The 22,524-nt window shown below is 52.9% G+C and overlaps 1 protein-coding gene and 1 long non-coding RNA gene across 2 annotated transcripts in view; one reads left to right on the forward strand and one right to left on the reverse strand.

The window, feature by feature from the left end:
- The window catches only part of ONECUT1 (one cut homeobox 1), a 35,648-nt gene extending 31,125 nt beyond the window's left edge, over window positions 1–4,523 (reverse strand). The window contains exon 1 of the mRNA XM_032417969.1: window positions 3,419–4,523. Within this exon, the coding sequence (XP_032273860.1) occupies window positions 3,419–4,523 (1,105 nt within the window). The remainder of the gene's footprint in view (window positions 1–3,418) is intronic.
- LOC116640761 overlaps window positions 1–13,792 on the forward strand; it is a 13,965-nt gene extending 173 nt beyond the window's left edge. Inside the window, exons 2-3 of the long non-coding RNA XR_004301060.1 lie at window positions 501–653; window positions 13,647–13,792. This is a non-coding gene — a long non-coding RNA (uncharacterized LOC116640761). The remainder of the gene's footprint in view (window positions 1–500; window positions 654–13,646) is intronic.
- Window positions 13,793–22,524: the final 8,732 nt, after the last annotated feature.

The raw sequence follows: 22,524 nt of genomic DNA on the forward strand, positions 1-22,524 counted from the left end.
GCTCTCCTTCAGGTCGTCCCGGGGCAAATTCTGGACAGGAAGGGGGCGCAGTCCCAGATGCCAGACACCAGGCAGTCTCCCAGGTGCTGTTTGGAGGTACCCTTCCTTCAGGTACCCCAGGGTCAGAGGGGCCCAGCACCCACCCCTGCCCAACCCGCTGGGCCTTGCCTCCTCGGTCCGCGGTGCTGTGCCCTCTGGTGGGTGCGCGTTGCAGCCTCTTCAAACGCTGACCGCTCCCTACTGTGGCCAAAGCCTTCTGAAATCTTTAATTGGAAACTAATCTCTTCAAGTCTTAATAGGTGCCCACTCAGAGGGGAGGCGCCCACCCACCGGTATAGTCCAGCCCGCCCACCCCACCTCGGATGAGATGTGGCCGGGAGCCTAGTTGCACTGTACTTTAATGGGGCAGCAGCAACTATTATATTGAGGGAACACGTATTGATTTTTTAAAGGTAGTTAATTTGGTGAGAATTTCCTCCTGTCTCCCATCTTCCACCAAGCCAATGTAATTTTGTGAGGAGAAGGCGCGTCCCCAAACATGCTGCCAAGTGTGGAGGTTTTGACTCTCTGCAACAGGCTTCGTGGAACCTCGTGTACAGGGACGGGCGTGGAGAAGCCACTCTTCACCAATGAGCGAAGGAACCGCCCGAGGGGTAAGGACAAGGTTGAGGGGTCTTTAGTATAACAGCGAGCCAAACTGCAAGGGGCACCCCTGTGCGCGGAGGCTGGTGGTGGGGAGGCGCAGGCAATGTCTCACAGCCTTGGCCAAAGTGCCCTGCAATGCGTTTGTTTAAATCTGTAATCGGGCCTACTAGAGATCATTTGGAGAGTCCAGGAAACGGCCTCACTCCCCACCCCCGAATGAAAATGTTAAAGGGAAGGCTCATTGTTTTTTGGTGATTTTAAAATAGGTCGTGGTTCCTGCAGTGTAATGGGATTGCTCCGCAAGTGCCCCCATCCCAGCCTTTCCCACCCCTTCAATTAAGTTAAAGAAAGGAAAATTAAATACTCGACGCTCCATCCGGGTCCTAGTACGCGATTCCACTTGGGACTGGGCGCCAAATTTTGTCCTGTCAGTCTCCGATTTTCCTTTTATTTTTTCCAAAGAAAAAGGCCACGTGCCTCGGGCGAGCCGGGCTCATCTTAGGCTACTGGGTGCCAGAGTGTCCTGGGTCCGGTGAGCACTGGCTGGCATGGGGCCCACGCCTCCACCGGAGGGTCTCAGTACTAGTGCTCCCGCTTCAACAGCCCTGAGGCGGCGCTCACGTGTGTAGGTCAGAGCGCGCTCGCGCTGATGCGAGCGCAAGGCCGGGTTTCCGGGGGTCACCTCTGAACAGAACCTGTCAGCCTGATTTTCCAGAGGGCGACTGGGGGCAGTGGGGAAAGGCGGTCATTGAAGTCTCGAGCAAGCACCTTCACTAGGTGGGGGGTAACAAGCTTGGGGGGGGGTCCCTTTTCATTTCCAACCCTTTCCTCCATTTCTCCCCACCCCACTGACAGGCCTATATGAACACTGCCTGGGTACAAGGTTCTGAAGCTGGACGTGAGGCTGACGTGGGCTTGTGAAAAGACACTGACTACTTTGGGCGCCGCAGAGGCTGAGCAGTCAGGGAGAAGGGTATCTGTTTCTCCCACCCCTTCTAGAACCTGAGCTGCCCTCCAGTCTCAGTCAGCTTACGGGGGTGGGAGGCGATATGGTGGATGCACACAGGACTAGGGAATGGATTCGTGGGAGCCCCAGAGGGCACCTTGTCAACTTCCCCCTTTCCCTTCGTGTCCCCCTCTCTCCACCTCTCCTGACTTCCAGGCACAAGCGGCAGTAGCCTGCGTGGGGATTTTGCTTGGAACCAGGGAGCACAGGGCTGGGCTGGAAAACCTGGCGGGGCAGAGGCTCATGAACTGGGGCACGCGGGAGGGAGGCCAACAGTGCCCAGACCCAAAGAGTGCTTTGGGGTTGCTTCCGGCTCCGGCCGCAGGCTCACTGGCACGCCGGCACCTGCCTCCCTCTAGCTTCTCATTGGCCTGCATGAGGTGGGGGAGGGGGCTCTGGCCTCTCGCTTTGATTTTAGACTGTGAAACGGCTCAGTGCCCCTGGCTCTGAGCGGATTGACTGTCTCTCATTCTCCAGGGACGAATTAATGGAGAACGATCAGTTAATTAACAAACCCTCATTCCGGCTTTTACCTTTCTCCTAGGCCAGGACTCAGGCCAGGGCACCAGCCTGAGACTGGGGTGGGGGGAGTAGCACGGACCCAGGAGTCAATCAAGTCGGCAGGGTCTCATCAAACCGGTCCGCCCTCGGCTGCCCTTGGCTCTACCTCCCCGTATGTCCTCTGCCCTCGGGGGTCGCCAAATCAGCTTGAAATCTCTGGTGTGATTCAGACTGGGCTAAGCTGTCCCCTCGGCCAGCTTCCTGGAGCCTTTCTTGCACCTTGGCTTAGAGAGGCTGAGAAGGCTAGGCGCTGTCTGTGCAGCGCCATGGAGACCTTCCAGCTCAACTCGGAAACACCCGGGCCTCCGGGTTTGGGGCCGGGAGACCTCTGCTCGCAGACTTGGGAGTCATGTCCACACTCCCACCCCCATGCATGGGGATACATTCGAAACCATGCAGAGGAATAAAACGAAATGTGAAGTCGTAAATGAGTCGGCAGCAAAGGCGGTCCCTGGGCTCAGCTGTAAGCGCCCTTGCTGCTCCCCCCGCCTTCACCCTTACCTCGGCACCATCTGCCTTCCTCTCCTTTCCACAGCCAGTTACCAGGGCAGAGTGCTTGCTAACTCTTAAACAGCTTCGGCGCCAAACACAGACCTTCCCGCGGCTTCGGAACCTTTTACCGGAACTCTCAGAGTGTGCTCACCATCCCTCCCACCCCTGCCTCACGCCAATACAGTGAGAGCGGGGGTGGGGGTGGGGGGTGGAGGGTCACCGCACCAAGTTCAGCCAAACGTGGGCGTGCGGCTCCGGCAGGCTCCAACCCAACGCCCGGGTATATGCCAGGGGTCCTAGCTGGCAGCATCTGCGCACAGTTCCACACACGCGTTGTCTCCCTCTTCCCAAACCCGGAGTGCCCAACTGAGAAGCGACTCACAGACCGTGTCCGGCCAGGTGCGGGGGTTTCTCTTCGCCTCCTGCCGTGACCGCTTCCAGCAGTCTCCGAGCACAAATGCGTCCCCGCACTAGCCCAGGCCGTACCGCTCAGCTCCCGGAGCCTACCACAGACCAATGCAGAGTCCTGGAGGAGGCGGTCTGCTCCCGGGAGCCGTCGCTGGCTCTTCCAGGCCCAGGGAACTACCCACCTCCCTTTGGGGAAAGGAGGATGGGATGATGCGTGCCCAGCTCTCTTTTTCCTTCCCTCCTTCGGTCTCTTTAGCTTCCCCAATCCCTTATCTCCCCACGCGCCCAGCTCCTTGGCCCGCTCACCTGCTAAGCGGAGCGCAGACATCCGCTGGAACTCCGGCTCCTGCAGCCACTTCCACATCCTCCGGAAGGTCTCCCGGCCGGACTTGAGTTTGCTCCAGGGTTTGGGGTTGCGCAGCAGGTCCGAGAGGGTCCCTTGGGAGCGGCAGAGCACCCTCTGCGCGAAGATGGCCTGTGGGATGCTGTAGCGCTTGAGCTCGGTGGTGATACGCTGCGCCACCTCTTTGGTATTGATCTCTTCCATCTGCCCTGAATTACTTCCATTGCTGACCTGTGCGCCGGTCACCGAAGGGTTGGGCTCCCGGGCCGTGCCCAGGAGCTGCCCGTGGCCCTGGGCGTTCAGGTGGGCGTGGGGGTGGTGCGGAGGAAGGCCGTTGATGGGCACCATGCCTGCCGAGGTGGGCGTGAGGTGCTGCTCCCCGTGACGGCCGAGCATGGCCGGGTGGTGGGCTTCAAAGCCGTTCGGGGTGAGCATCTTGTCAGTGGGCATGGCGGCGCCCGGGTGGGCATAGTGAGGGAGCCCTTGCTGGGAGTTGTGGATGCCGCCGAGACCGGAGCTGGAGAGGGGCGAGAGGCTCTGGCCCATGCCGGCCACGTCCTTGTGGTAAGGGGCATAGAGGTTATTCATGGAGGCCAGCCCGCGCTCGTCCCGCATGAGCGTGAAGCTACCGCTCACATTGCCCGCCAGGCGCTGGTGGTGGTGCGGGTGGTGGTGGTGATGGTGGTGGTGGTGATGGTGAGGGAACTTGTCCGAGACGGTGGAGATGGGCGGCAGCGGCTGCAGAGGGGTTAAGGTGGTGTAGGTGGTGGGCATGCTCATACCTGGGGGAGTCTCGCAGGCCATGGTCATGGTGGGGTGCAGGGGGCCGGCCAGGCTGTGTTCGGGGGCCCGGTGGTGGTGGTGGTAATCGCCGCCGCCTCCACCGCCGTCCAGCAAGGACGCCATGCCCATGGAACGCGGGTGCGCGGGGGGCAGGTGGCTGCCACGGTGCGCCACGGAGCTTCGCGCGTGGGGACTGCCACCCAGGAGGTCGGCAGGAGCGGGCACCGGCTCATGGCTCACCCCGTGCAGCTCGCCGATCGCCTCCATGGTCAGCTGCGCGTTCATCGTGATCCGGGCGAGCGGGCGGCGGACACAACATCGATGAGGCCGGGCAGAGGCGGCGAAGGGCGCACGCAGTCCGGTCTTCACATCGGCTGCCGGCGACTGTTGCCTTCCTTCCTTCCTTCCTCTCACTGTGGGGCTCTGTCTCCCTCTCTGTGTGTCTCGCCTTCCCTCTTGCCCCCACCTTCCCCTCTGCGTCCTCGGCTTTTTTTTAAATATTAATTTCCAAAAAGGATCCGTGCCGTTGGGCGAGCGTGGCGCCCCCAGCCCGCCCGCCCCTGGCCCCCTCTCGCCCCTCTCCTTCTTAGAATTCTGAGGCCCCCAGCTCCCCTGACGCAGTCCGTGCGTCTTCCGCGGCTGCTGTTTGTCCGCGCCGCTGGCCAGCTCCAGCCATGGCTCGGTTACTGTTGCAGACTCTGTGGCCGCGGTTCCGCCGCAGCCGCCGCCGCTGCCGCCGCCGCCGCCGCCGCCGCCGCCGCCGCGGCCCGCCCTCACGCCCGCCGGGCTCAGCGCGCAAGCGCGCGGCTCGGCCCCGCCCCCTGAGCCCCAGCGCGCGCGGCCCGTGACGTCCCGGTACAAATGATGAAGGGAGGTCCCCGCGCCTTAACTGCGGCGCCGGGTGGCCCTGGAGCGGCGCGCACGTGCGAAGGCCTGGCGTGGAGCGCAACCTGGGGCAGCCAACGCAACCCCAGGAGACTTACGCCCCTCTCGGCTCTCAGGCTGGGGTGGGCGCTCACCCAGCAGCACTTGCCGGGCTCCCATCCCGGGTGGTGCGCCAAGATGGAAAGTCCTCACCTTTCTCTCCAGTTGCTGCCTCTTGGTGTAGCTTGCCCGGGGAGCCTCAGCCTGTGTCGTAACTCCTTCCACCCTGGCCTACCGAGCTTTATCCCCAGAGGGCTTCTGGGAGCCCGCGCTCTCCCCATCCTCAGGTGCTTGGCAGTTTTGGAGGGAGGAGAAGCAAATAAATGCCTTGGTCAGCTTGGTGACTGTTGACCCTCTGCCCACCCTTCCTCTTCCACGGGCCGGAGAGGGGAACGCTCGTGCCAAGAATTCTGGCCCCGGCCATACCTCGTTGTCCCCCGCCGCCTGGGTCCTTCTTCATCTCAGCTGATAATAAGGCGGCGTGCTGCTCCGCGAATGACAGTGTGTGTGTGTGTGTGTGTGTGTGTGTGTGTGCGCGCGCGTGTTGGGGGTGGGGAGTGCCCTGGTGGGTTCCCACGTTAACTTCTGTGTGCTGGTAGGGCTGCCGAGGCTTGGGCTGTTCCTGCGGTTCCTCTATGACCCTCCTGGTAAAGCACCCAGAGGCCGCTGCTTGCGGGAAGGACTGACGCCGGCAGAGTGGACCAGGCGCGCCGGTCTCCGCTTGGCCCGTAGGGACGCCCTCTTCCCGGCGTCCCCGCGAGAAGCCTCCAGATTTGAAAATCAATTCAGCTTCGGGCATAATTGTCCGCTTCCCACAATCACGCTCCAATCTGGAATCGAACCTGGTCCTGGGCTTGGTGGGGACGCGTGGGGAGGCCCCCAGTGTGGGACGTACACCCGGCCACCACATGCCGAGGCTTTCTTTCATTTACAAAAGAAAGAAAAAAAAATCCGTAACAAAAGGCAGAGCCCTGTCTGCTTAGGTGCTTTCATCCCTCAGAGAAAGGACAGATGTGCCCATTGTCCAGCCCTTGGCAGTTACGACCGGGTCAGCGCCGAGCCTCAGCCCCGGGCGAACAGTGGTCACAATGGGGGACAGCCTCTCAGAGCCTAGGTATCTGGGTCTAGATGTGGAACAAAGTGTGTGTGGCCTTCGCTGGGCCAAACTTAGACTGTATGTTCCTTTCCTGGGGCACTCACTGAATCAGAGCCCACCAACAGTGTCTCTGCTGAAAATGTTCTTAGACCCTAGGAGAGGCCAGGGCTGGGGTGGTGGGAGTATTGGTGGCTGAGTCCCCTAGGCAAACACTTGGGCCAGCCAATCCTTGGGGGAAATTTCCTACCAGCTAAGGCATGAGCAGGCTCATTTCTTTATCCAGTTCCCTGGCACAACCAGGGCAACATCATGATCCAACTAGGTCAAGGCCAGTGGGTACAGTCCAACAAACCTGACTTCCTTGAAAGTGGCCACGTCCTGGGTTTGGTTAATCTGGCTGGCTTCATCAGCAGAGGCACTCCTATCTTGTCCAAATAATGCCCAATCTGGCTGGCTTCATCAGCAGAGGCACTCCTATCTTGTCCAAATAATGCCCATGGAGGCCCAGGAAATGGGAATCCATCTTGGTAGACTTAGTGTCTACCTGCACAGTGAATATTTAGGAATTTAAAGCCCCCAGAGAAGAAAAAATTGGGGGAGGGAAACACACTGACATAAAGGAGCTCAGAAAACAGATTTACTCTATTTAAACTTATATCTACAACTAACTATTCATACACCTAGCCACAAAAGCATAGAATGTATTTTCTGCCTAGTGGATCACAATATCTTGGCGGGAAGCTGCATCTTTGGTTCCTTATTGTTTCTGTTCTCTTTTCCTACAATACAGAGCATGTAGCTCTCATATAAGACCGAACAATGGGTTTCAGTAGCAGGCTACCTTTGAGCTAAACTGTTGTGTCTCTCCCCCCACCCCCCAGTTTAATCACCTCTGAAAGGATTGATTTGCCCTTATGACAACTCTCTTCGCAAAAGACAGTTTGTTAAAAAGAAAGAAGTAAATACCACTAAGTGCACAAATTGTTCATGGTTTTCTCTTTGTGTCAGTTATTAGGGACTTGATCCTGGAAACCCTTCTTCATGTATGGTTCCCGGCTGGGCCCCTGGAGCCTACCTGAAGAGGGCTGAGTTCAGGTGAGCTCAACACTGCCCCCACAAGCCCCATGAAGAGGGGTCTGGTTCAGTGCTGGTCCCTAAAGGAGAAGCCAAAGGAAAGATCTATGTTGAGTTAATGTGTATGCAGGACTTGCTTTGGTTTGCAAATCTCCCTAATCTTTCTTGGCTTTTCATGCCTTTCATTACCATTGTTTACCTGTAGTTGACTGAACTGCAGTGATTTTTAAAGAAACATTGTATTCTTATTTGACCTTTTGGAAAATTTTCCTATTACTAAGGATGTGTGATGAGTGGGAAGGATGGCCTAGTTAAAGGTGAATATACATGTGTGTACATGTGTGGGAGGGACACTAGATGGATTGCCAACTGCTGGAGGGCTGGGATAGCTTTTCATCATTTTTTTCCTCTCTTCCTTTCCCCCTTCCAGTGCCAGCACAATGCCTGCATTATGGGGAATGAAAGAATTAGAGACCAAGGAGGAGTCCCTTAAAACTGCTTGTTTGGTCAGTGTATGCAATCACAGGATGCTGTTCAATTTTTTATACCAGCCAAGAAGTTTTAGGGGAGGGCTTACTATCAGTTGGTTAGATTTTGAGTAGCTGCAGGAAAATTAAAGAAAGAAAAATAGGGTCAATCACCACCACAAAATTACACTCATGTATATATTTAAGAAAAAAGGAAATAAGACTATGGACTGGATGTTTGTTACTGGCGATATTTTCAGTGTGGAAACAAGGATTTTAGACTGCTTATTTTGTAAGTGTTGGGTGGTGGTGCCTGGGCAGGTACAATCCTTCCTGTACTGAGTTGGTCCAGCTTGCCAGGCAACTCCACCATACTTAGAAAAGCGACTGAAAATAAGGCCATTTTTCCAAATGCTGGCCACACAAGATTCTCTCAGAACCTTCCATCAGTTTCAGAGTTCCTGCCTTAGTTCTTTTTGTGAGTAATAGAGATGTAACATATCTATTTTCAGGACCATTCCAAAGAAATGTTTCTAGCCCCCCTGAGCCATCAAATGTTTACTTCCCATTTGTTGACCGCACAAACAGCAAACCTGGTGTCGGGGCAGATTCCCCCATCCATAGCTCTAGGGGGAGGCTGACTCCTTGGCCAGAGTCTCAGAATGGAACTTACCAGAATTTCTGATGCCTGTAGCAAGTCTAGAATTAAACTCGTGGTGAGGAACCATTTCTTTGGTGTCTGGCAACGGTACGGAACTTGGTAACTGTGCCATGAAGGATTTGATCCTGGGTGCTTCCTCCAGGCCTCTCCTGTCCTTCTTCACACCTCTGCAGAAATTTTATTCAGAAAATTGCTGTTAGCTTAGAATAGAACACCAAAAAAATTCAAAGTGACCTGGTGATTCACTATTGAAAATAATTTTTTAAAAAAATTATTGGCTTCTCTACTCTCTTGGGGCCAAGGAAGGGGTAACCAATTATTCTACCCCTCTTCGGTAATCTTTGATCTTCTATTTAGCATATAGTTTGTATTCCTGTTAGGTTAGCTTTTTTCCCCTTTTTAAGGGAAAAAAGGAAGCTTAACAACCTAAATTATGGTTTTTGCCCATGACATAAGTATGTATGTGTATGAAAATATATATAACTCTCTACTTTTGTACTCTGTTTCATTTCTTACCCACCCCCTCTAAATCCCAAAGAGAAGATGTACTGGTAAAGGGTGCCAACCCCTCCTGACTCTGGGTTCTAGAAGATTCGAAGATTGCGTTCTGGGAGATTCGAGAGGCAGCTGTCTCACGACGTCAGACCCCTCCTGGAGCATCTCTGATTACTTCCTCTCCTGGGCCATTTTATAAAATAGAGGCGACTTCTCTTGGGCTTAAATCCATTCCACTTTGGCGAGGGCTTTTTAAGGCCTCAGGCGGAGAGCACTGAAGGGAGATGGTCTGTCCTGAGACCGGGGGGCCGCGGGAAGGGTCCAAAGCTTCCGGGTGATGCTCTGGCCAGAGGACCCGGCGCTGGACGCAGTCAGCTCTATTCTGGGAGAGTTGGCCCTCTCTCACCAACCCTTCAGTAGATTTTCTTTCTTGGTCTTATCTCTATACGGTTGAAGTATATTACAAAGGAGACCTATAATGGCTGCGGGGGGGCGACGAATTTCTTCAGTTTTGGGGCGATGGTTAAGGCTCCTCTTCCAGTGTAACCCATCTGGGGCTCCGTTCTGGATTGGCCACCCGCGCGGGGGTAGAAGGTACCAGGGCTGGGGGCTAGGGAGGACAGGGGCAAGGGAGAAGGGTCCCTTATGGTGCAAGTCAAAGCGACCTGAAGTGAGTAAAACTCAGAGCAAAGGGGGCAGGTGGAGGGCAAAGTCGGCTCACGACTGTCTCCGGGTGCACCATCCTCCAGCCCTGAAGAACAGAAGGGCGGAAGTCGCGGGTCTTGGCCCAGCCTCGAACCTGAGGAGGGAGAGGCTTGGACCAGCCACCCCCTACCCCGTGTAGATTGCGGGTTCTGGGGTCGGGCACACAGCCCACTTGGTGGGCTCCTCCACAGCCTCATAGGATAACGTCCACCCGGGCCCGAGAACGGCTGCACTTGGGAAGGAAAACTCTTTAAACAAATCATTTTGGTGTCTAATCAATTAGTGTTTGCGCAGTCAAGTACCATAGATTTAACAGAATAATCGTTACTGTCCTTGTCTTTATTTGACCCGCAGACACCTAGAAGATTTAAAAATGAAATGCCGGTGTTCCGGGCTCCCCACCCTTTGCCTGCATTTCTCTCCATGGTCTGCTTTGCCCCCGCTGGGTCCTTTGTTTTCTCCAGGCTGAGTCTCCTCTTTTCCTCCCTTCCTTCGTCTGTCCTTTCCCCTTCATACTTTCCACTCCTCTTTCTTTTCTTGCCCATCTGGCCCTGTCCGCCTTGCTGGTCTTGGCAAGTGACTAGCACGGGAACCCATCCTCAGAGTATGGGACCCCTTGTGCTCTGGGCGAGCCTTTGGCCCGCTCACCATCTCAGAATTATGAAGTCTCAGGCGCCCAGAAATCTTTTCCTTGGGACTTCGCCCTCTAACACTGAAGCTCACTTTCTCCTCTCCCCTTGAACCATCCAAGGCCCTAGGGTTCCTGTGCATGCCCTTTAGCTTCACTGGAGTTCGGCAAAGACCTTCACCTGTGCGGTGGGGCGTGCGTGCGTCGCAGGGTCTTGCCACATAAATGTGGCGACCCAGGGCCCAGGAAGGGCGTTGAGAAGAAGAGCTGAGAACACAGCCTTGGCCCCCAACCCACGAAAGCGGGGCGAGGAGGCGTCCTCGAGGACGCCTGTGAGGGGTGGCGTCGGTATGGATTGGTGTGGTGTGTGTGTGTGTGTGTGTGATGTGTCGTCTCTCTGAGGTGTGCTTCTCTGAGCTGGGTGGGTGCTCAAGGTCCAGGGGTCCAGGTTGGGAAGGTCTGCAGGTGCTTGTCAACAGCTGCTCCCATGTCTCCCTCTCCACCTCGTCTGTCTTTTTTCAGGCCTAACCTGTGTGTGTGCATGTATTTGTGCAGGCACTCGGGCTGTGCGCCCCGCCCGACCGCAGGATACCAGCGCTGGGATGTGGGAGCCCCTAGCCCTGGGTCAAGACCCGAGAGTGTTATACCGAGGGTTACATGCCAAGACACCTGGAGGCGGGGCTAGGAGGCTGTGGGGAAGATAGGAGGGGGAGGTGAGGAATTTTGGGGGAACCGGGTGGCCAAGAATACCTCCACCTCTCATTTTCTCTAATCGTCATTTCACCCAGCAGATAGGTCAAGCCTGACGCACCTGGGTAGTGGGTTGGTTAAATATAAGGCTGTAATTCTAAAAGGGGGAGAAGAGTGAGCTGGAGGTAAAGCAGCTTCCTTCTCCCCACACTGCCAGCCCCTGGGGGCTCCAGCTGCCCCAACCTAAGCCTCGGTGGTCTTGAGGTACCTGCAACTGCCTCTCGAGTCTCTGGCACTCACCTGAGAAATTTTGCTCTCAACAATAGATGATTATAATGTACTTGACTAATGCCTGTATTTTCCTGTTTAACATACATTAATCCAAGTAACAAAAAAAATCAATATTGCTAACAATATTGCAAACAAATCCTAGTCTCTCTCACACAAAAACTGTGTCCGATTTTCAGTCATTTCTACCCACTTGTATTTTGTTGTTTCTCCTTACCTACTGTAGTTCCTGGCTAACCTGGAATCCAGTCCTGGATTTCAATAGCTTTTCTCTAGAAATCCTGATTTATTATTATTATTATTATCATTATCATTATCATCATCATCATCATCATTTTACATTGGGGAAGAACAAGGAACCCTCCAAATCCCAGCCTCCTCCCTTCCATAGGCTCTTTGAGGACTCTGAGTTTACCTAAAACTCTGTCCCTACCGGCACCAGCAAATACCCAAAGTCGCTGCTCAATACTTTGGATTTTGTTGTTTACCCTCCCTAACAAAAATCCCCTATATGGCAGCCCCCAACTCCTTGGAGAACTAGAGTCCATACATGACTCTCCAGGCCAATCTGCCTCCACCGCTGACACCCGCTGCTAATCGCAGCCGGCCGGTTTTTGTTGGGAGATTTTTATGATTCTTCTTATTATTATTTAAAAAAAAAATCGGTGTTTTCCACCTGGAAGGAACAAACTGGAGGGGCTAGCTAATGAAGGAACTTAGGTTGCAAAACACTGTAAATAATTTAGTATTGTATTTCAAGGAAAAAAAATAGCTTTCTTAAATCATCCCTGCAATATAAATTGCAGACTTACAGTATGGTCCTGGTAAGTCTAAATTTTTAAAGGAGCAATATTCAAAGAGACATAGATGTCTGTATTAATTATTTATTCGCCAGTGCCTTCCTTCGTTTCTAACTTATTATTAATTAGGCGCCTCTAGTCTTTCGCAGAGCGCTCCACCGAGCCGGTTGCAGCTTTAAATATGAATTAAAAGCAAATCCAAGCTACTGTAATGCGAAAATTATTCCGTGTCTTGCATGGCAGAGATGAATAGCTGCGTGGATCAATACCGTGAAACTCGGCTCTGAACGACAGGGTTATTGATAGCGTATATTAATGATGTTAATGATGGAAAAAGGAAAACAACGGCCCACACGACTTAGAAACTTTTTAGCCGCTGAAACCCCGCAATAAAAATGGGAAGGGGGCAGGAATCGGGCTTAAGTGTAATAAGAAAATTATTTATGAAACCGGATAAATGACTTCAGAGTCTTGATGCATTTGAACCTAACGCTCTGGCTCCTGGCGGCCCCGGCTCCAGCTGGGGAGACCGCGAAAACCCCAAGCCGCGGGGAGCTGAGGGTGGGGGGCGCTCCGCGGGCCTCTGTAGCCTCCGGTTTGCCGCCCACCTTCCCCCACCCCCGCGGGGAGAGCTCTCTGGGGCGCTGGTTGCTGGCGCTTTTGGAAGTTAGTGGAATGGAGCCGGAGCGAGGCTGATCTCTGCTTTCCAGAGGACAGTGAAGCGGTCGTTGGGGCCCCGCAGCCAAGACTTTGGCCCGATTTCTTCACTGGTCCTCTTGGCACCCGCTCCCGCAGAGGAGTCAAACACTTCGGGCTTGAGGAGGCTCACAAGTCTGATTCCGCACTGCCTCCAGTACATCTGGCTAAGACTCTCCGGATCCCCAAAATGCAAACGGGGGCTCATGTCTGAGAGGGGAGTAGGTTGGATGAAGAGAAACTGCTCTAAACAGGGCAGGAAAACTGGGAATGTCGCCCGTTCTCCTCCTCCGTGCCTCAGCAGGTTCTTTACCAGGCACGGGTTGTAACTGGGCCTTGGCATTCAGCGCCGGGCAAGCGCGGGATCCTGGAAGCTCGGTTTCATAAGCGTTGGGAGAGGAGCGAGCGCTCTGGTTTGGGCCTCATCCACGAGCAATTCGGCCTAGGCGCCGCCCCACCCCCCACCCCGCTGGTCCCAAATATCGACCCACTTTCCCTTTCTCCCCAGCCGAGGGCCAGGGACCCGGGAGCGAAAGGTTAAATACTGACCCTGGAGGACGGCGGGAAAGGTCAAAGCCCGAGGGTCATTCGCAGGCCCGAGGTTCCATCCCCCTGTGAGGGGCATAGGGCCGCCAGGTTTCCTCCCACTGGCTGGGTCTGAGGCCTTTGGAAGCGGAGGCGGGGGAGGGGGCGGGGGTGGGGTGTGGAGAGGAGAGGAGGATCCCTCCCCGCAGATTATAAGGGCCTCCTTATAGCGGAAAATGCTAGGGTAGTGGGTGGGTCCCCCCTTACATCGCGGTCCTGAGGTTAGTCTTTTGGATTGGAGTAGGAAGTTGGGGGGCTTTTAATTTATGCTTGGGACTGTCATTTGTTCTCCATTTCAGGAGGGAGTAGGAGCCGCCTGGAGCTGAGTATGTGTTCCAGATCAATTATAGTTTCCCTCTGAAGGATGGGGTAATTTTGTATTTTTTTCTTTGTTATATCTTCTAAATTTTGTTTTTCCTTCCTTCCTGTCCTTTTTCACTTCTCCATTTCCTTTCGTTTATTTCTTTCTTTCCCCTCTTCCTTCTTCTGTTCCTTCCTCTCCACCTCTCCTTTTTAATCTTCTCCTCCCTTCCTTTTCTTTTTTCTTCCCTCTCCACTTCTTACTGTTTTCTTCTTTGCAGCTTTCTTCCCTCATTTCCTTCCTCCTCCTCCTTCTATAGTTAGGTGGAGGCCTGGCCCACCTCTCTGCACCTCAAGACTTTCCAACGAAAGGTGCCAACTCCATTCTGCACTGACATCAAATAATCTTGTTTTTGAAAAAGGAAAAAGGCAAGTGAGCTCCAGAATTCAGAGGGAGCACTCCCTAGGCCCTTTTGCTGTAACTGGTATCCCCTGACACTTTCGGCTGAGCCTTTGCCATGGCCCATGTCCAGCTGGCTCTGGTGGTACCTCTTTCCCAGGCTTGGAATTTCACAAACAGGGAGAGTGTGTTCCCCTTGCTACCGCTCCTCACAGTGCCATCTGGGCCCCTGACATTAGCAAGAATCTTGGGTTGTTGTTTTTACTTTTATTTATTTGACTTTATTTTGAAAAAAATTAAAGTGAATCTCGGAGGCTAAAACTCCTAAAAGCACCAGCCGAGAGCCTTAAATCTATCCTAGGGCTCTAGGGGTAGCCCAGTTGAAACCATTATCTAGATAATTAGACAAAAACCAAACTTCCTGCCATCCAGGAGAGGTGCTTCTCAGATATCCGGCTTCAAAGTCCACAATCAACTGCATGTTTCAGATAATCTCCGGGCTTCGCGTAGATTCAGCGTTATACCTGCACAATCTACCAGCGAGCGGCCATTCCTTGGAAAGGAAACAAAACAGACACTGCACAAAATCACTTGATTCTGGAAAAAAAATCAATATCGAAATTAGGTTTATTGTCTGCTTATATGATTAAAAATGACAAAGTGTTGCCTTTTATTTTCATAAAAAGACAGAGGGCTGAACAAAATAATTTACTAGGGAGTTCTGCTCGTTTCATTTGCCTGGCAAAACCTGGAGGAGGCTGAAAGGGTAGTTGTGAGGCTCAGGGCCAGTGCCAGAGACCCCCTGCTCAGGGATGAGCTGGTCTTTCAGAGGAGATGTGTGCTGCTGTGTGTACAAGGATAATATATTTCCTATCTCCAGTTTGCAGCAATGCCCATCCAGCTTCCTCAGTTCTCAGTTCCGCTTCATTCCAAAGAAATGTTGGGCCAAGTGTCCCTTGCCCCTAACTTGTTTAACTCAAACCCAGGTCCCAGGTCTTGTTCCCTTAATTAACTCTAAAGATGCACTCTGCTTTAGAGGTTGCACCATTCTGGTAGCGCCAGAGCCTTCGCTCAGTCACAGCCTCCCAGATCCCCATCCAGCCACCCTGGATCTTCCATCCCAGGAAGCACAGCCTCCGGTCCTGCGTGCGTGTATGCGTCTCTGCGTGTGTGTGCCCGACCCTCTGCTTGGCCGGGATCAGGCTCCCTTCCCCCGAAGGCTCGTGGGTTTCCGGAGTCTGGGCTGCAATCAGGAAAATGGGGTTTCGGAAATCTCTGTAGGCTGGATTCTCCAAGTGTGGCGGGCGGTGCGGTGCGCGCATTCGAGGAACACGACTCTGTTGGGCGCGCGTTGGTTACACCAACGCCGCGGGGGTTATTTACGTTAAAAACAAAAAGAAAATCCAAAAAAAAAAAAAAAAATCCACTATGTGAGTCTCGGCGTAAACTTCCCTCCCCCAGCCCCTCATTCCCCGTAGCCGAGTTAGAATCTACCCTCATCTCTCAGCTGCTGCTCTTGGGTCAGAGACCAGCGTGCCCAGAGCACGTTCCCACTCGTCCACTGCCTTGTTCTAGAACAAAGTGGCTCCCAACCGCGCTAGGGTTCATGGAGCGCGGCCTGCGAGAGAGTGTGAATAGCTTCACGCGCACTTAGCACCATTAGGAAAATAACTACCAAGCAAGGTCCCTTAGAGTCCCATGCGCCTTCCGATTTGGAGCTGGCGCTGTCTCACGGGTTGCACAAACGCCGCGGATGCGTTTGTTAAAGTTGTTAATTGCCTCTCCTTTTGTTCTGGAACCGAGAGGACTTATCTCCTAGATGTTGCGGAAATGAAATCCAACCTAACCATCTCTTCTACGGAGTCCCAGGGACATGGCTTCTCCAAGGTCTTCAGGCCTCTTCTTGGGGTCGAGGGCTTAAGGTGAAGCCGGCGTGGATTGCGCGTTACTTGGAAATCTGACAGGCCCGGCTGGGCGCGGACCCCGGGCTAGCAGTGGTCGAGCCCCACCAGCTCAGCCTTCTCCCGGTGTCGGGCTCGATGTCGCTTTCTACCCCTGTCCCGCCCGGCCAGCGCACCCTTGAGTCCGGCACCTTTCCCGGAGACGTCCAAAGGGAAGAGGGAGGGCGCGTGGGTCCTGACCAGGCAGGGTCTGAGGAGCCACCTTAAGGAGGAGGAAGGCGAACCGAGGGGTTGGGGCGTCGCGTGGCCTCTGCTGTGTGGTAGCTCCGGCTCCTTCCTGTGTCAAGGCAGATTCAGCCACCAACAAACTCAGCCTCGCCTTTCCTTTCCCGGTCCTTCTCCAACCTCTTTTTCCGACTGGCCTCCGTCTCCAGCCTTGAGAGCCCCAGAGCTGCGGGTTTGAGGGTCAAAGGTCAGAACTTCGCTAGGCTCAAGCTTCCACTTGCACCAATGCTGGTGTGAGCACAGGATTTTCCTGGCCTGTCATTCTTCTGGACGCCCATTGCCAACCATAAAAGAGATCTCGGAGCTCCCACCTCCCTTACTTAGCCCTCTCCGATGAGGTGGGGTCTTGGTGTGTGTGTGGGTCAGTTTAATTTAGGAAATCATATCCAGACCATAAAGTCACTCACTCATCCGGCTCATCCGGATATTTTAGGAGGCTTTTTTTTTTTTTTTTTTTTTTTGTGGTGGGGATGGAGAGGTTTAATGATTTCTGTAGGTGTCCAAACTGGGCTGGTTTTGAGCACAGGATCGACCAGAGGAGCAGGCTTCCAATGCATCATTTCCATAGCCCCAACCCTGGTCAGAGATGGAAAGAAGTTGCGAGAAGGGATCCAGGAGAGGCAAACGAATGCCTAGCTCTCCAAGTCGGCAGATCTGTTCCAAAGGGGCCGACCTTTTGCATGAATGGGGGCAAGGTCGGCAGAGTAAAAAGCAGATTTCTATGCATGTTCACGTGGCCCAATGTAATGAACACATCTCCATCAATTCCTGGAGGCAGAGGGCTCAATTTACTTCAGTTTTAGCAGAGGAACGTCCTCAGCCTTAGCTTTGACTGACTATAAAGCAGCGGAGTAGTTAGAATTCTCTCTCCAATGAAAGTGATGGTCAATAGAATTCTCGGTATCAAATGAGCAATAATTTGCTGTGGCTACATGCTGGATAATGAAAGATGTTAGCAGGATCAATAAAAAATGAAAACACTTTTACTTACATCTTGAGTTACTGTTTTAAGAGAGGGAGAGGGATGCAACAAACCCAAAGCTAGGTTCAGAGCCTCCTCACACTCCCCTCAGACACAAAAAGCCCCATCACCACCAGACAGAGGTTTCTTGTAGTCAAGGCCTCTACCTTACTCCCTCTGTGCTCACAGAAGAGTAGGTTATTTATATCAAATTAACCCCTTAGAAACCTGTAATTTATTAACTATCAGGGCATTAAAATTTTCCCTTTTTTTCCTACAGCCAGAAATAAATTTTAAATTGTTTTCCACCAGAACTAAAGGTCACCTAACTGGCTGTAGTTTGCTGAAAAAGTAGGAAAGCATCTCAAAACTGAAGTGTCCTTTGAAATGCCTCAAAATAAATGTGCACTTGACCAAGATACCCAGGAGGACCTGTGTTCTTTGGTTGTGCATACACAAGCAAAGGCATAGATTTAATTCTTTTCGATTTGTTACCTATGGTCATTAAATCTGGACACTTCAGACCTTAAACTTGCTCTTTCCAGACTAGTCAATTCCCTCATCTTCTTTCATAATCATTTCATCTGTTCAATTTGTTTTCAATTTGCACTGGGTTTATTTGTACCTTCCAGTCTGCTTTTTTCACCATTCAATCCCAAACACTCCCCCTACATATCTGGTCTTTAAGAAACCTATTGTGAAACGATCAGGAAAGCATTCTATATATTTTTTAAGATACAAAGACTTAAAAAATGAGAAAAATATCCCGAGTGCTCTGCATAAAACAATTACAACGAAAAAGCTCATGGACAGACAGCTTCCAGCAGCAGAACCAATATAAGCAAAGAACATGGGCAAATGTGTGTTTGGCTGCCTCTGTGGGTTTAAGAAGCCTACATTTTCTCATCACTTAAAAAAAAAAGAGAGAGAAAGAAAGAGAGAGAGAAAGAAAGCGAAAGAAAGAAAAGACAAATTTAGCTGCCGCTTTTTGCTCTCTGACCAGAGGAGCCGGTTCTGCCACCGAGATAATGGTCAGTGCTGCAAGAACAGTGGCCTGTGATCATCTTTAGCAGGTTTGGACTGGATTTGGAGAGACAACCGAGCAACCTGAGAGATTCAGAAAGCGGGAAGCAGTCTTGGGGAGTGTAGACAAGTACCATTCGGGGGATTTGCCCCTGGTATGTGAATTCCGCTGGCTGCAGTTCCATAAGGCACACCAATGCAGGTGCGGTTCTGCAGCCGTTCGCTGCTTTGCAGGAGAACCGCGCACAAACCGCAGACACGCGCTCGCGTACCGGCCACCCTGCTGGGCACGCCGGGATATTTACACCCTGCTTGGGAGGACTCCTCCCAACCCTCATTTGCTACTTTAAACTCGCCAGGAGGACCCGTTAGCAGCAGTGGCTGGGAGGGTAGGCAGGAGGGGGGCGCCCCCGCTTGGCTCCCGGGCCATGACGCGGCTTCTGCCCTCCGCCCTCGGCTCTCACCCTGTTTGTGTGGCTACAAGCTCAGCAGTGGACCGGCATGGCCGGGCCCCTGGAGCCCCTGCCCCGGCCTACACAGCCCCCCTCCCCCCGCACGCGCCTGTGAGACTGGCTTACCCCGGTGGGCGAGTCGCGGCGCATTAGCGGATTTCATGGCAAGTTGCTTCTGTGACAAGCGATCAGGTTCGCGTTGGAGGATTTGCCCCCTAGGAGGGAGGGAAACGAGAGTCAATCTGCATAATTTCAAATGTGAAAGAAACCGGGAAACTGGGAGCCTAATTTCAGGCCCCCTAATTCCCTCCTCCCCCAGAATTTATAAACAGCCCCACCCCGCTCCCGCGTCAATGAACACTAAGAAAAAAATAATCCTCACGTGTCGCAGGTGATACCTTTTATTGTGCTCATTTTAAAGACGGGGACGGGTTGGCCCCCTCCATGAAGCCTTTCTCGACAGCCCGGGCCGGGGCAGGTGGGTCAGCCAGGCCGCTCCTGGGCCCGCGGATTCCTGCAGGGTCGCGAGGTGAGGGGTGCAAGAAAGAAAGACCTCGGGCTCGGTGCCAAGCGGCCCCCTTTGGCGCGCAGGGTCTGAGCCAGACGCACAAACCCAAATTCCCTCCAGCGCCTTCGGCTCCATCTTTAAATCCAGGCAAAGATCAATTCTCCCTCTCCCTCGCACACACACATTTGCAGCCATAAATAAACAGCTCCCAGCTAAATCAGGAACCGGAGAAGAGAAAGAAAAAGGAAGAACAGAGAAGGATCAGAACCAGAGCACGGGTCTCGCTTCTCCCAGCAGCCGGATGGCCCTTTTTGGTCAGGCCAGCCTCGCATTTGGGGTTGCAACTTGCATTTGAATAGCTGCCTGGGCTTGTTATGGACCCGGGAAAGCTCTGAAAGGGAATCACTATGCAAATTGTCCCAGTTACAATCGAAAGGTTCGATCTTCAGGAGCTGCCTGACGGAAGTTGATGTCAGCTATCTGTGCATTAGGGTTGCATTACCGCCTTCGCCGGCCTCCTCACCACCCCCTCTCTCGCGCCTGCCGGGGAGGCTTTTTTTTTTTTTTTTGCTTATGTGTATATTTCCCCTCAGTAATTAAAAAAAGGGGGGGAAAAGGCTGAAGGTGGCGGCGTAGCTGGCTCTGGCCTGGGAAGCCCACGGGTGGAGGGGAGGAGGTGTGGCCGCTCCGGCGGGTAGGAGAAGGGGGGGAGGGTCATTCTTTTGCAGCAGGTGTTGATGGTGCGTCTGAAATCAAACATTTAGAAACGTTTTTTTTAGCGCTTTGCAGGACTAGGTGGCGGCGAGGGGTGGGGGCGGAGATGTCTGCCTCCGCCCGCCTGCTTGATCCTACAATGTCGGCTGCAGATCAATACCCGCTCACTGTAATCCCAGTAATTGTAGGACTCGCAGCTTTTATTTAAAAAAAAAAAAAAAAAAAGGACACTAGGGCGAGGGCAGGCTGCTGAGGCAGCGCGGCTAGACGTAGTGCCTCCGGGCGCCTTTCTGGGCATCCATCTTTTACCCTAGAGCCCTGAAAGCTCCCCGCAGTGGGGTGGTTTTGAGATTCCAGCGAGCAGGTATTAGCCCGGGAGGCTGGGGGCCCGCAGGGACCGCGAGGCTCGAGTGGTTTCCTGCTAAGAACAGCGCTAGCGCGAAGGCGCTCCTGGCTGCTCAGGGCAGCCCGCGTGCGGCAGAGCTGGAGGCGCGGGATCCGGCCTTTTCCCGGGCTCCTTGCGGGCCCTGGAGGGCAGGCCGGGCCTAGAGATGAGCGTCCTGCGCTTGGACGCTGGCTTGTTGACCTTAGGCCTCACAGGCTCCAGACCTCGACGCTTTGGGCCCCGAGGATGCTGGACCCTGGGCCTTCCCGCATGGAAGACGGTTTTGTCCCGCCATGGTCGCTTCCCAGGGCCCGAAGCTGGGCCAGGCTTCCGTCGGCCGGGGAGAACGCCCTGCTGTAGGCCTAGCGTGGACGCTCGGCCTGGAGGCTGGCAGGGGCACTAGGATCGGGCGATTTCCCCCCCACGCGGCCACTGAGACCTTGGTTTCCTCCGGGAGCGCGGCATGGCCCACCAACCCCGCCGTGCCCGTGGGCCGGGTATGTTCTGCAGGGCGCCTGCTGCCTCTGCCGCCCGCCCCTTGCTGGCAGAGTCGGGGCAGGACCGCTGGGGCCTGGGGCCGCAGCCCCCGCGCGGCTGGCAGCGCGCAGCTTCTGGCGACCTCGAAGATGACCATCTGTCATTCAATTAAGGTTTCAGGGCAGCTGATGGGGGAGCCAGGGTCAGCGACCCCAGGACAAAACGGCCTGCTGCCTCGCATAGGAGAAGTTCAAATGTTAAATGCAGAACATTGTGCCCTCTCTCAGCCCTGGCCCCCGCCCGGCCGCAGGTCCGGCCGGTGGACAGCAGCGGGGTGAAGGGCAGCGGTCATTAGCACTTAGATTTCAGCTCTGGGCCGGGCTCCTTCTGTTGGGTCAATTTGACCAGAGAATCTTTAACCCTTTCATGCCAGCTCTCCCTCTAGGGAAGGCCAGCTTGTCTGAAGGAGGAAAGAAAGAGGGATCAGACGTACCCATATAAAGAGGGGTCAAACTGTATTTCTGGTCGCTTCTCTATAGGAGAAAGCCTACAAGATAGAAGGAAAAACAGTTTCTCTTAGCCAAAACAAACTAAAACGTCTTCATAAGGTTTTATTTTTTAATTTTTAGTTTTGGGTGCGAAGTACATTTATTAAGTGTGATCATGAACCCACTGGTCTAGTGTGGGGAGAATAGGTTTGTAAAAACTCCAGACTTTTCTCCCATAATTATGTTTATACAAACGTGTGAATGGTGATGAGCTTTAGACAGCTACAGACAACTCCATTTAAAGTGTTGGTGATGAAAAGTCTCCATTGCAGTCAGTCTCATCTACAGTTGAAAATAGGTTGGACAATTGGCCTTTCCCTTTTGGGACTTCCCCTTAATAAAATGAGGCAAAAAAAAATTTTTTTTTTTTAACTATTGGAATTCAGAAAATACATTCATTAAGCATTCACAGGCTGTGGGCATTTAGGTGTTAATATTATTGGCTTCCTGACACTAGACAGAAGGAAAAGCAACCACATACTTAGCCATTTTCAGTGGAAGATCCAACTATTCCTCTCAATTATTAACCATGAAGCCTGAAAACAACTCTATTAGCAAGATATCATTTCAAAGCTTGGAAAACTAGGTCCTTCAGCAGGCTTGTTAGTAATGGAGGAAGGACCCAGGGCTTCTGGCTTCCAGCCCCACTTCTCAACATTAAACCCTAGCTCCTACTTTTTGGAAGTAACTATCAAGAAATCAATTAATCAATCAGACATCCAGCACTGAAGCACCTTAGCAAATTTTTCATTGGATAACAATGAATAATGCATGGCCCTACAATATATTGACTGTGGTAAATGGTCTTTAAGGTAAGGTGCTGCAACAAGTACCTTTAAATAAAATCAAAATAAAAAGTTTACCACAATCATAATAAATTGTTCAGTCATCTTCCTATTGACTCACATAGCATCTTTCTTCAGGGGCATTTGGAGTTATTTTTTTCCCCTTACAAACAGACCAGAACAAATTGATGAATTGAGCTTTCACTATGCTAATTTAGACATTATAAATATTTAATTAACATCCCTAATAGCCAGTCATAGTGGGCCCCCACTCTACTTTACACTGTTCTTAATCTAAAGTAAATGCTTTTCCCATTAATAGCTTGATGCCATATTAGCAGCTTCCTCAGTAAAAGGGCCCCATTTAGTCCAAAAGGAGGGGGGCATTGAGTAGTCTGCATTAGATAGAGGTTTATTCCTGTTTGTAAAGGATCCTGG

Source organism: Phoca vitulina, unplaced genomic scaffold, assembly GCF_004348235.1.
Source record: "Phoca vitulina isolate PV1807 unplaced genomic scaffold, GSC_HSeal_1.0 scaffold20, whole genome shotgun sequence".
Classification (NCBI taxonomy): domain Eukaryota; kingdom Metazoa; phylum Chordata; class Mammalia; order Carnivora; family Phocidae; genus Phoca; species Phoca vitulina.